Here is a 13,083-nt window from a genome sequence, read left to right on the forward strand (position 1 = left end):
GAGGGCCTCAAGGGGAGACACCTTCAGCATGGCACAGACCAGCCAGGCTGGTGGAAGTGAGAAAAAGGACTCCATCTGCTCCATCCTCTACTGTAAAAATGATTTGAAGGAAGGATCCCTGCAGTGGGTGAAAGGTAAGCAAGCAGCTCCAGGGAGACTTCACTGTGCCTATCCCTGGCTATAGAAGGGTTCTCTTTGTCTTCCAGTACCTACATCTGGTTGTAGAGGGCTTCTCTTTGTCTCCTGGTGCCTACACCTGGCTGTAGAAGGCTTCCTCTTTGCCTCCTAGTGCCTGTCCCTGGTTGTAGAGGGCTTCTCTTTGTCTCCCAGTGCCTACACCTGGCTGTAGAAGGCTTCCTCTTTGCCTCCTAGTGCCTACACTTGCTTGTAGAGGGCTTCTCTTTGTCTCCCAGTGCCTACACCTGGTTCTCTTTCTTTCCCTAAGGGAAATCTGGACTCCTCCTGTAGGGAGTTTTAGAAACGTGATGAGAACCTTGAGTCTGTGATCTGATTTCTATTGGAAGTTTTCCACTTTAGGAGAATTTTCAGGAAAGCTGGGGAGGGACTTTATCAGGGAGTGTTGTGATAAGATGAGGAGCAGTGGCTTTAAATTGAAAGAGGAGTGATTTAGATTAGACTTTGGGAAGAAATTCTTCCCAGTCAGGGTGGGGAGACACTGGAACAGGTTGCCCAGGGAGGTTGTGGATGCTCCCTCCCTGGAGGCATTCAAGGTCAAGTTGGATGGGGCTTGGATCAACCTGGGCTGGTGGGAGGTGTCCCTGCTCATAGCAGGGGCTTGGAACTAGATCATCTCTAAGGTCCTTTCCAACCTAGACCATTCTATGGCTCTATGAACTTGTACTGAGTGCAGTGCCCTTAAAAGACCAGAAGAGAGATTTTCCAAAGCTGCTCATTAACAGCAGCTCAGGAGAGTGAAGAGGAGAACAGGAGAGCTGAGCCCAAGGCTGAGGCTATTTGTTTCCACTCTTGCCTTATACTCCCCACCTCCACTGCTCTGTGTCAGGAGGAGAAAAACCTCAGCAGACAAAACAGGACCTTCTTATCCTGGAGGTTTCAGATGTGTCTGCTCTTCCCTTTTGGACTCGATGCAGTCACACCCTGCTGTGCGTGCCTCGTTTCCCTTGGCACCTCCTGCTCCTGAGCAGTGAAGAGGTGGTGAGGATGGAGGACATAGGTGGCACAGGGAGAGGTGAGTGCATGCTGAGTCTCTGCCAGCACAGCAGACTGAGAGGACACTGAGCAGTGGCAGCTGGAGCAGCTCCTGGCTGACCCCAGCTCAGCAAAGCAGGAGGAAAGCTGGAGAGCTGGATGAAAGGCTTCAGAGAAACAGGATCTCATCTGAACCACCCACTTCCTTACACCTGATCTCTTCCTCTTGGCATGGCACAGCCTGTATGAACTCTAGCTGAGTGTCAGATGGGATGCCTGGAGATCAGAGCTCTCCTGTGCCTCTCCAAGGCTGCTCTCTCTCAGCAGCCTGCTCCTCAAATCTAGCACAGGCTGTCCTCACACTTTCTGTGCTCCTGACTGCAGCCTGGGTCTCTAGATTACATCTCTGATCCTGGCCCTAGCTAAAGCTGGGAAGATGAAGGCCTTGAGCTGCCCAGGAGCTCTGCTGGAATGGGGACCTGGATGATGGAAGATCTGTGAGGCTCTTTCTCCAGGGCAGCCCTTCCACCTCCCAGACAATGTGGTTATTGGAAAGCATTTTAATTTGATTGCTCAAGCTTTTGCTTGGGGTGGGTGGGCAAGGAGGGATCTCTCTAAGAGGCAGATAATATCAGCAGCACCCAGCAGCTTGAGTCCCTTGTCCTTTCAGTTAGGGATCAGTGAGGCAAGATATTATCCTGCTGAAGATCAGAGCATCTCTGACTGCTCTCTCCTGGAATGTATTTGGAGTTCCCTCCCTTTCCTTAGGTTGTTTTCTTAAAGGGGACAGTAGCAGGCTGCTTGCAAAGCATCTTGTGGTGTCCTTAACAATATCCAGCTGGGGATTCTGGATCCATTTAGAACATGTCATGGATGTCCAAGTTGCTCAGCTTTCCTTTTGCCAGGCACTCCTTAGCTTCTAGGAGAAAAACTCATGCCAGAGCTGTGCTCATGACAGCTTTGGGCTCTTGCAGAACCCCTCAATGGCCAGGTGCTCATGGTGCTCAGCATGGACAACAACTGCTCAACCACCTCCTTTGACATGGAGCTTTGCACAGAGAAGCTGAAGTCCCTTGGGGTTCAGGTAAGCTCCTCCTGTGTTATCTGCCCTGGGGTCCACGTGGGAGTGAAGGCTCCCTGCACCTCCCTTGCTTTTGCAACCACATCACAGACAGCTGAGAGCTGCTTGTTTCAGTTCAACTTCAGTCTGCTCCCCATGGCCAGAAATTCACTTGCAGTGATCTTGGATTAAACCTCCCATTCAGCATATTTGAAAGTCACTCTGATGGGACACCCCTGGGACAATCTGTCTTGTCTCATCCTTTGTCATTGAAAAGTGGCTTTCTCTTGTGACTTTCCCTGCACTTTCCAGGGACACATTACTCACTGCAAATGAGGCAAGAACAGGAGTTTTGGGGCTGTGACAGCTGTATGGATGGGATTGGTGCTGTGCTCCGTGGGAGGGTGCTCTGGGACACAGCTTTCTGCTGCAGTCACCCCCAGGGTGACTGCCCAAAGAGGTCCTGGTGGGACTAGGAGCCCAAAATTGGGGAGTGGCTCTGGTTTGCTGTTTGCTCCCTGAGCAGGTGGCAGCAGATCAGTGGAGAAGGTTGCTCCAGGATGCTGTCCTGAAGCCTGAAGTGAGGAGGTACATGTTCTACAACTCCAGGGCCTTCCAGATCGCCGTGGCTGTGGTGAGGACCGTGGGGGCTCAGGGCAGGCTTGGCAGGGGAGTGCTGAGATGCAGCAAGACCTACACCTGAGGTTCTTGTGCTCAGGGGGGGAGGTTTGGGTGAGGAGGAGTTTCACTCATTCTAGTGGGCTCTTTTGGAAATCCCAGGTCACAGATTTTTTTTGTAGATGGAGGGCAGGGCACCTTCTCCATTTCCATGCAGGTAGTCCCACCAAAGTGGCTTGGCTGTCCATGGCTGGGGAACCAGCATGTGTAGGTAGTAGAACCTCCATCAGACATCTTTAAACTTGAGTTTAAAAGCCTGTAGATGTTCTGGTCCTGTTGCTAATCTAGACCACTGGAGCAGTCAGCTTGCTGAGGTGATTGTCTGGTCATCTTCTGGTGGGAGAAGCTCCTCTAGAGACCCCAACCATTAGCATCTACTGTAAGGCTCATACTTTGCAGTGTGGGTGTGAGAAAATCTGATTCCTTTATCCCAGTTTCATTTATTTTTTTGCACAGCCATTACACATCTTCTCCTTTGTAGGAGCTGCTGCTTGGTGTTTTGAGGGTTTTGGTGCCTGGTTAGTGCAAATATTATTGCAGGATGATGCTGTGACACTCTCTGCTGTAGCTGTCCTCTGCTTCTGGGCAATCTCATGCTCAAATTCAGGCTGTGTGAAGTAAAGGCCAAGTGAATGATTTTTTTTTTTTTTTTGCCTGTCTTTATGCAAAAGCCAAGTCCTTAACACAGTCCTTGAGCCCAGTGCCCACCATTTGAGTGTCATTGTAATTGAGTGGTCTCTGCACCACCTTGAGTGCAGTGACAGAAGAGCTTTCTAAATAAAGAGACTTTTAGAAGTGTTATCAATATGGCTCAGGGAGTGCATTGCTTATCTAAATGGCAGAACTCAGCTGCAGTCCTTCCTAGGTATGAATCATCATCTCTGCCACTCTCTGTCTTTGAGGGCCAGTGATATTTCATAATAAACTAGAGCTCACTCCATCCTTCTAGTCTTTTCTTCATCCTTCTAGTCCTTTCTTCATCCTTCTAGTCCTTTCTTCATCCTTCTAGTCTTTTCTTCATCCTTCTAGCCCTTTCTTCATCCTTCTAGTCCTTTCTTCATCCTTCCAGTCCTTTCTTCATCCTTCTAGCCCTTTCTTCATCCTTCTAGTCCTTTCTTCATCCTTCTAGTCTTTTCTTCATCCTTCTAGTCCTTTCTTCATCCTTCTAGTCCTTTCTTCATCCTTCTAGTCTTTTCTTCATCCTTCTAGCCCTTTCTTCATCCTTCTAGTCCTTTCTTCATCCTTCTAGTCTTTTCTTCATCCTTCTAGCCCTTTCTTCATCCTTCTAGCCCTTTCTTCATCCTTCTAGTCCTTTCTTCATCCTTCTAGTCTTTTCTTCATCCTTCTAGTCCTTTCTTCATCCTTCTAGTCCTTTCTTCACCCTTCCAGTCCTTTCTTCATCCTTCCAGTCCTTTCTTCATCCTTCTAGCCCTTTCTTCATCCTTCCAGTCCTTTCTTCATCCTTCCAGTCCTTTCTTCATCCTTCTAGTCCTTTCTTCATCCTTCTAGTCCTTTCTTCATCCTTCTGGTCCTTTCTTCATCCTTCTAGTCTTTTCTTCATCCTTCTAGTCCTTCATTTCCCCTGTTCATTGTTGGAAAGAACTTCTGCCCTTTCTCACCCTCTGAAAGTCTCCTGTGACTCAGTTTCTGGGGAGTTATGATTAGCCTGGCAGAAGGGGTTGGTAGTTCTCTTCACTTCACTCATGGTTTTGTGACTCTCATCAGTCTCCATGGGCTTTGCAGGTTTTCTATGTGTCTCTCTGGACAAACATTTACTCCACAGTCCAGCTGTGCTCCTTTGGGCGTTCCTGGGAGGCCAGTGTGCTGGTGACCTTGGCTGCTGTCGTGGTCACTGTGGTCCTCATACTGGTTATCAACCGTCGCCAGAGGAAGGTAAGAGGAGGCTGCTGGTGTGTGCCCATGCAAGGTCCAAGGAGGAGGTCTCCCTCCCACCAAAGTGCTAGGAGCCAGGCCACCTCCTGGAAGCACAAAAGGAGCATAACTCTCTGAGGAGGAAGCAGACTTGCAGATCAGGTTCAGGCAAGGGGTGTTTTGCAGCCAAGGAAAGTGTTGTAATGCCTGAAACGTAGGTGTTGGAGCCTGGCAGGCTGGCTCAAAGCTCCTGCTGCTGCTGCTGCTGCTGCTGGGGGTAAAGAAACCCTTGCAGAGCATGGGTTGCACCCCCATGGCTGGTGGGGAGTCACGAGGACTCATCAGCAGAGCCCTGCTTCTGACCACAGTCCCTGCAGCCATTGGTGGCATCTGCAGTGCTTTGGAGCCAGAGAGTCTCAGAATTGTTTTGGTTGGCAGAGACCTTTCAAGATCACCCAGTCCAGCTGTTAGCTGTCAGGTCACTCCTAAGCCATGTCCCTCAGCACCATATCTCCATGGCTTTGAAACCCCTCCAGGAATGGGCACTCCATCCCTGCTCTGGGCAGCCTGTGCCTTGCCTTTTGACAAACCCTTTCAGTTGTGGAGTCATGGTCCAGGCCCTACCACATCTGCCTTGCAGGAGGTCCAGAAGGAAAAGGCAGCTCCTAACTGCAGCAATAAAATGCTGCAACTGAGGTGGACTGTGCAGTAGAAGGAAAGAATGAGATGACATTAGCATGAGACACAACCAGTCTGCAGCCTCCACTGCTTGGCTTTTGTCAGCTGTTGTTTGTAGGATCACAGCAGGATGGAAATTTCTAAGGAGTGATCTGAAGAACAGTCTTGGAAAGGCTTGATTCAAAATCCACAGAGACCTTTGCACTGATTGTAATGGATTTGGGAGCAAACCTCTGATGACAGCTGTGGCATGATGCTTCCAAAGGGAAAGCAGGCAAACAGAGGATCAGGAAAAGGATTCCTTCACTTGGGGACTGCTGGGGAAGGAAGAGTGAACGTGACACTGGAAGTCAATTCCACTTCATACATCTTGTCTAGGAAGGAAGAAAGGGACCTGGGGGTGCTGGTTGACAGCAGCTGAACAGGAGCCAGCAGTGTGCCCAGGGGGCCAAGAAGGCCAATGGCATCCTGGCCTGGATCAGGAATGTGTGGCCAGCAGGAGCAGGGAACTCATCCTGCCCTGTGCTCAGCACTGGTTAGACCACACCTTGAGTGCTGTGTCCAGGTCTGGGCTCCTCAGTTCAAGAGAGATGTTGAGGGACTGGAAGGTGTCCAGAGAAGGGCAACAAAGCTGGGGAGGGGTCTGGAGCACAGCCCTGTGAGGAGAGGCTGAGGGAGCTGGGGGTGTTCAGCCTGGAGAAGAGGAGGCTCAGGGCAGACCTCATTGCTGTCTACAACTACCTGAAGGGAGGTTGTAGCCAGGTGGGGGTTGGGCTCTGCTCCCAGGCAGAGAGCACCAGAACAAGAGGACACAGTCTCAGGCTGCACCAGGGGAGGTTTGGGCTGGATGTTAGGAAGAAATTCTTCCCAGAAAGAGAAATTGGCCATGGGATGTGCTGCCCAGGGAGGTGATAGAGTCACCATCCCTGGAGGTGTTTAAAATAAGACTGGATGAGGCACTCAGTGCCATGGCTTAGTTGATTAGATGTTGGGTGATAGTTTGGACTTGATGATCTCTGAGGTCTTTTCCAACCTGGTTAATTCTGTGATTCTGTGTGATCCTGAGTGAGATTTCTGGCAGCACAGCCATCTGCTAGTGGTGGCTTGGCCAGTGCTGAAGGCTGGTGACAATCCTGCCTGACTGCAGGCTGCTTTCCTTTCTGAGAGGTGGCATTTGGGGTTGCCCAGCTGCAGACTGCATTCCAGCCTGGGCTGTAGAGCATACTCATTTCCCCTGCATTCTTTTAACAGATAAATATGAATACAGATGTCAGGCTGGCAGCTCTCAATGAACTCTTGATCCAACACAGTTTAATCCTGGGCATTACAGATGCCCTGGATGGGCCACACAACATCCTGCAAGTATCCTTTCCATGAGGAGTCATTTGTAGCCCCCTCCCAGGGCAATTCATGACATGGAGGCCTTTGTAGATGGTCCCTGAGGGTTTCCAGGAGGTGGGATTTCTAGGATTTGTTGTTTTGGTTTGGTCTGGTTTTCTGCTCTTGGATGGCAGAAGGGATTGGGTATTTTTTTCTTCTCCAATAAATGGAGATTGATCTATGCCCAGAGGCAATGAAAAACAATGAGCCTGAGAGATTGAAGTGGGATTAGTCCTTCAGGCAGGCAATTATTCCTTGAAGTGTCTTCTGCCTAGGTGACAGTGATGGTTCTTATGAGGAGCAGAGGGACAGCACTCTGCCTGTGGAAAAAGAACCCCCAAGCAGCACAGAAAACACCAAAGGCTCTGTTCCTGGGAGCTCTGCCTTGCAGAGACAACCTGAGCCAGCAGCAGCCAAGAGCCTCTGCTCTCTGGGTGATTTGCAGCCCTGGGCTCCCAGCTTCAGCCACATTAGAGAACTTGATTTCATGGTCACTTGCCTGGCAGCCAGGTCTGTGTCTGCCAAGGACTTTTGCCCTTTTAAATGTGTAGATTGAGGATTCATAGAATCATTGAGGTTGGAAGAGACCTTTAAGATTGTTGACTCCAACCCAGCACTTCCAGCTCACCACTAAGCCCTGTCCCTCAGCATCACATCTACAAGGCTTTGAAAGCCCTCCAGGCATAGGGACTCCACCACTGCCCTGGGCAGCCTGGGCCAGGGCTTGGCAACCCTTTTGGGGAAAAAATTATTCCTAATGTCCAACCTAAACCTCACTTGGCACAGCTTGAGGCCATTTCCTCTTGTCCTGCCAAGAAACCAGGTAGGGGGAGGCTTATTTGCTGCACTTTAGAGCTACCTTTACAGGACAAGACAGAGATTTAGGGCAGCCTTCATCTTTACCTATGTGTCCCAGAGCTACCAGAGAGCAGAATACAACCCAAGGATCTATGATTTCTCAGTCTGCTGTGGTATCATCACCCCTTGCTCTGTCACAACAGGCCCTGCTGAAAAGCCTGCCCCCAGCTTTCTGAGCAGCCCTTTAAGTACTGAAAGGCCATGAGGCTTCTCCAGGCTGAACAACCCCAACTCTCTCAGCCTGGCCTCACAACAGAGGGTTTCCAGCCCTCCCAGCAGCACTCCTCTGGTCCTGCTCTAACAGGTCCATGTCCTTCTTGTGCTAAAGCCTCCAGACAGTTAGATGTAAGGCCACTGGGATTAGTGAAGAGCAGTGCCCTGGGTTATCCTGGTTGTCATCCCTCCAGGATGCAGGAGATGTGCAAGCAGGACTGACTGCTTTCTGGGGCAATGTCCTCCTTCCCTGCCACTGCCACTGCCACCCCTCTTTGCCTTAAGGTTTTGCCTAGTCCAGACCTCTTGGTTTAGAATTAGTCCTGTGCTGTGTTATTTGCTTCCTAACCCAGTCCTGAGCATCCCAAGGGCCAGCAGCTGCCTCAGCTCCACTTCCTCCAAGGTCTATACCAGGATCTGAGGGCTGTGGAGAGGGAAGCATGGAAGGAGCTCTTCCTTAACCTGCCCATCCCAGCTGTGGTTTGTGCACTTCAGCCCAGAGCACTGCCTCCAGTCCTTGGCTGCTCACATCATGGACCTGCAGAGGACACATGAGGTAAGTGATGGAGGTGGTGTGCCTGGGCTGCATTCACAGCAGTGTGTCCAGTACATCCAGGGAGGTTCTTCTCCCCCTCTGCTCTGCTCTGGTGAGACCACTCCTGGAATATTACATCCAGTTTTGGGCTCCCCAGTTCAAGAGGAACAGGGATCTGCTGGAGAGAGTCCAAGGAAGGGCTACCAGGATGATTGAGGGATTGGAGAAGTTGAAAGTCCTGGGGCTGGTTACTCTGGAGGGAAGACTGAGAGGGGATTTAATAAGTATTTATAAATATCTGAGGGCTGGGGGTCAGAATGGAGGGGACAGGGACAGGGACAGGCTCTGCTCAGTTGCACCCTGGGATAGGACAAGGGGCAATGGATATAAACTCCAGCACAGGAGGTTCCACCTCAACATGAGGAGGAACTTCTGCACTGTGAGGGTCACAGAGCACTGGAACAGGCTGCCCAGAGAGGTTGTGGAGTCTCCTTCTCTGGAGCCTTTCCAGCCCCATCTGGATGTGTTCCTGTGTGACCTGTGCTGGATTCTCTGCTCCTGCTGTGGCAGGGGGGTTGGACTGGATGATCTTTGGAGGTCCCTTCCAACCCCTAACATCCTGTGAGCCTGAGTGCAGCAAGTCTCCCCCTGTGCCCTGGCTCTGGTGGGATGGAGGTGGGCAAGGAGAACCAAGTGCCTGAGTATCCTTCTGGGCATCCCCTGCTGTGAACTGGGATCTGGACAGACTGGGAGGGGGATAAACTGCATCTGTCAGTGCCTGGATCAGCAGGGCTTTGTTTGGTACCTGAGTGTCTGGATAATTAACTGCATGGCTTTAATAAAGGAAAGTCATCAAGAATCAAGGGCTAATTGTGTCACACCTTGGAGCAGCTGCCACCTTGAGCTGTCCTCCTGAGATAATGGCATAGCCTGAGGAATAAGTGAGCAGTTTGCTGGGTTAACTGGGTAAAAACATTGTCCTCTTGGCCTTCAAATGATGCTTTTCCCTCTCTGGGTATACAAAGCTCCAAAGATCAAACTACTCTTGCTGACCATGGCATGAGAGGTGAGGGGGTGCATCCCCTCAAAAATCCCAAGGTTGCTCATGTCCCTGGATGGAGTGACAGATGTGGCTCAGGGGATGGGAAGTAAGGCACCAATTCAGTTGGGTGATCTATAGCTCCTGAAGACAAGACTCTCCATGCTGTGACCATGATGCTGGGAGCAGCCACCAGCACGAGAGGCAGCTGATGGTAGCAGGGCTGTGTGATGAAGAGCCTCAGCTCCAAGTGCTGGGCATGGCTCCTGGCCAGCTCTGGGATCATAGAATCATTGTGATTGGAAAAGCCCTCTGAGATCATCCAGTCCAACCATCAACCCAACACCACCATGGCCATCAAACTATGTCCCCAAGTGCCATGGGCACACATTTCTTGAACACCTCCAGGGATGAGGACTCCAGCACCTCCCTGGGCAGCCTGTGCTGATCCCTGACCACTCTTGCAGCAAAGACATTTTCCCTAACACCCAACCTAACCCTCCCCTAGCACAGCTTTAGGCCATTTCCTCTTGTTCTATCACTTGATGCTAGGGAGAAGAGACTAATCCCCCCCTCACTGCCACCTCCTTCCAGGGAGCTGTAGAGAGCAATGAGGTCTCCCCTCAGCCTCCTTCTCTCCAGACTATAAACAGCTCCAGGTCCTTCAGCTGCTCCCCACCAGCCCTGTTCTCCAGGCCCTTCACCAGCTCCTGATGATAACTCCCAGAAGTAAAAAGCATGCAGGAGGAAATTCTGCTCTTCAAAAGCTGTCCCTTCTGCTACCTGCCTTTGGAGACCCCCAAAATCTCTTTCTCTTCCAGTCAGGCCTGAAGCACAGCCTGGACCAGCTGTGTGTGGTGATGGAGGCAGTGGTTCAGCCTGACCCACAGCTGGAGGAGGAAGAGGAGGAGGAGAAGGCTTCACGTGAAGAGTCTCCTCTTTTATCCACTGCAGTGAACCTAAAAAAAGAGCCTGTGACATGCAATGAGCTGCTCCACCTCGTTCCTGAGGGCCCACCAGAGGTAATGAGAAATATCCCTCCTGAGAGGTGCGAGCCAGAGGAGCTGAATCACCTCACCAGCCACCTCCACTCCAAAACTTGTCCCAGCTGCTGCCAGCCATGGGGACACCTTCTTTATGGGGTTTTTTTTGTTTGTTTTTTTAATCAGTAGGAGCACCTGGAAGGCTGAAGATCTACACACACCTTCTGCAGCCCTGATGCTGCTGAGCAGTTAGTGCTTACTGAACAGCTAGTGCTGAATCCTTGGGGAATCAATGGATTGGGCTTTTACTTGCTGGTGGCCATGGGGGTCTGCACCTTTGGAAGAGAAACCCTTCCAGGGTGTGTACAGGAACCCAGTGCCTGTGTCCAGGGTAGGGATGAGGCCTGGCCATGCCTCCTCTGTGGATCACAGAATTGTCAGGGTTGGAAGGGACCTCAAGGCTCAGCCAGTTCCAACCCCCCTGCCATGGGCAGGGACACCTCACACTCCAGCAGGTTGCTCACAGCCACATCCAGCCTGGATCATGCCTTCAAAGACTTGTGCAGTGCTGAGCAACAAATGTGTCCTCATTCCTGCTCAGCAAGGAGCCTCAGAAGGGCTGATTTTGATTTATTTTACTCTTTTCTGCTCGCTGTTGCTAAGCAAACTCGGTGCAGGTGACATCCAGCAGATTGAAGCTCTCTGGCTGTCTGCAGGCACAAACAAGCACCAGGAGGCACTGGGCAGGCAGGCAGGTCCCTGAACAGCCTGGCTTTCTGGCCACCCACCATTGACTGGTCATTTCATGTCACTCCCCTGTGGGGACAGTGTGACCAGAAAGGGATCTGGGACAGTTATATATGCTCTTGGCTCCTGTCCTGTTCCCTCCACACAAGGACAGTCCTTGAAGGAAGGAGCAAATGGTACTTAATGTGTCATAGAACCACAGAATGTTAGGGGCTGGAAGGGACCTCAAAAGCTCATCCAGAGCAAGGTCAGCTAGAGCAGATCACACAGGACCTCATCCAGGGGGGTCTTGAATATCTCCAGAGAGGGAGACTCCACAACCCCCCCTGGGCAGCCTGTTCCAGGGTTCTGTCACCCTCACAGGGAAATAATTCATAGAATCATAGAATCAGTCAGGGTTGGAAGGGACCACAAGGATCAGCCAGTTCCAACCCCCCTGCCATGCCCAGGGACACCTCACACTAGATCAGACTGCCCAGAGCCTCATCCAGCCTGGCCTTAAACACCTCCAGGGATGGAGCCTCAACCACCTCCCTGGACAACCCATTCCAGGCTCTCACCACTCTCATGGGGAAGAACTTCTTCCTCACATCCAGTCTGAATCTCCCCACTTCCAGCTTTGTTCCATTCCCCCCAGTCCTATCACTACCTGATAGCCTAAAAAGTCCCTCCCCAGCTTTCTTGTAGCCTCCTTCAGATACTGGAAGGCCACAAGAAGGTCACCTCAGAGCCTTCTCTTCTCCACACTGAACAGCCCCAACTCTCTCAGTCTGTCCTCATAGGAGAGGTGCTCCAGCCCTCTGCTCATCCTCATGGCCCTTCTCTGGACATCTTCCAGCACGTCTATATTCTTCCTCCTCTTTCCATGGAACTTCCTATGCCTCAGCTTCCACCACTGCCCCTTGTGCTGGCATTGGGCATCAACACTTCCTGCAGGTAGATGCTCTGCCCTGACACCTCTTGTGCTCCTTCCAGGTGATGGCCCAGCAGCTCCTGGTGATCTTCAGTGGCTGCTACGTCCGGCTCCTGGTCACTGGCCAGCTCCCTCGGGCCGTGGCAGGGGGGCACCTGGAGCCCAGCAGTGTGCCCTGTCTCTGCCAGTTCATCAAGACCACCACGCTCAACACACAGCAGGGCTGGGTCATGGGCAGCTGACTGGAAGGCACTGAAGTCCAAGCTGCCCTGACACAAGAGTGCAGAAGCTGTGGGGCAGAGCAGAGGGCTGTTTCCACTCCTGCTGGACTTCTCTGGATGAAGCAGTGGAAATGTGACTCTAATAAAACATGTGAGACCCCCCCCCCCCACCACCACCAGAAAGATGCTCACCTTTGAGACATTCTGCCTGCCCACTGGCTTGGTGTGAAGGAGCTGTCCTGAGGACCAGAAACAATCCAAGGAGAGCCTGGAGCTCCCTTGGGAATTTTCCCACTGCTCTTACTTGGGGACTGTGGAGAGCTGTAGGGAACCTGTGGGTGCCAGCCCTGTGCCTTTCAGATGAACAGCTTGGGGGTCTTTAGTCTGTGTGTAGCTGGGCTGCAGATGTGGTGCTTGCTCTGGATTAGGTTTGTGTCACGTAGCTGTCAGTGCCAGGGAGCTTTGTCCTGGGCTTTGGACATGGACTTAAGCCAGACTTGACTTAAGAACTAGCCTGGGACAATGCTTGGTACCTGCCACTGCCGCTGCCTGCCCTGGGAGGATGGTGATGGACATCTTGGTGATCCCTGGGATTAAGTGCTAAAGAAAGCACTGGACCCTGGCTAGGGCATCCTGGAGCAGAGTTGTGTTCAGACTCCCTTTTCTGCTCCCCTTTGGGACAAGCTGATCTCCTTTGGTTTTCCTTTCCTCCTTTCTCCCCACTGTGTGTGCACAC

General features: G+C 51.6%; 1 protein-coding gene across 1 annotated transcript; it reads left to right on the forward strand.

The window, feature by feature from the left end:
• Positions 1-28: 28 nt before the first annotated feature.
• On the forward strand, positions 29-12,368 carry TMEM268 (transmembrane protein 268). The gene is made up of 8 exons (XM_054393597.1): positions 29-134; positions 2,145-2,254; positions 2,754-2,864; positions 4,652-4,801; positions 6,710-6,820; positions 8,385-8,465; positions 10,305-10,505; positions 12,189-12,368. The coding sequence occupies exons 1-8, from the start codon at positions 29-31 to the stop codon at positions 12,366-12,368; spliced, it is 1,050 nt and encodes a 349-aa protein (XP_054249572.1).
• The last annotated feature ends 715 nt before the right edge of the window (positions 12,369-13,083 follow it).

Source organism: Indicator indicator, chromosome 28, assembly GCF_027791375.1.
Source record: "Indicator indicator isolate 239-I01 chromosome 28, UM_Iind_1.1, whole genome shotgun sequence".
Classification (NCBI taxonomy): Eukaryota; Metazoa; Chordata; class Aves; order Piciformes; family Indicatoridae; genus Indicator; species Indicator indicator.

Bases quoted from the DNA above. Each gene is read 5' to 3' on its own strand.
- TMEM268 (XM_054393597.1), top strand. From the start codon at position 29: ATGGCACAGACCAGCCAGGCTGGTGGAAGTGAGAAAAAGGACTCCATC. The intron at 6,821-8,384 runs GTATCCTTTCCA...TGCCCATCCCAG, and splicing joins GGCCACACAACATCCTGCAA to CTGTGGTTTGTGCACTTCAG. The intron at 8,466-10,304 runs GTAAGTGATGGA...TTTCTCTTCCAG, and splicing joins ACCTGCAGAGGACACATGAG to TCAGGCCTGAAGCACAGCCT.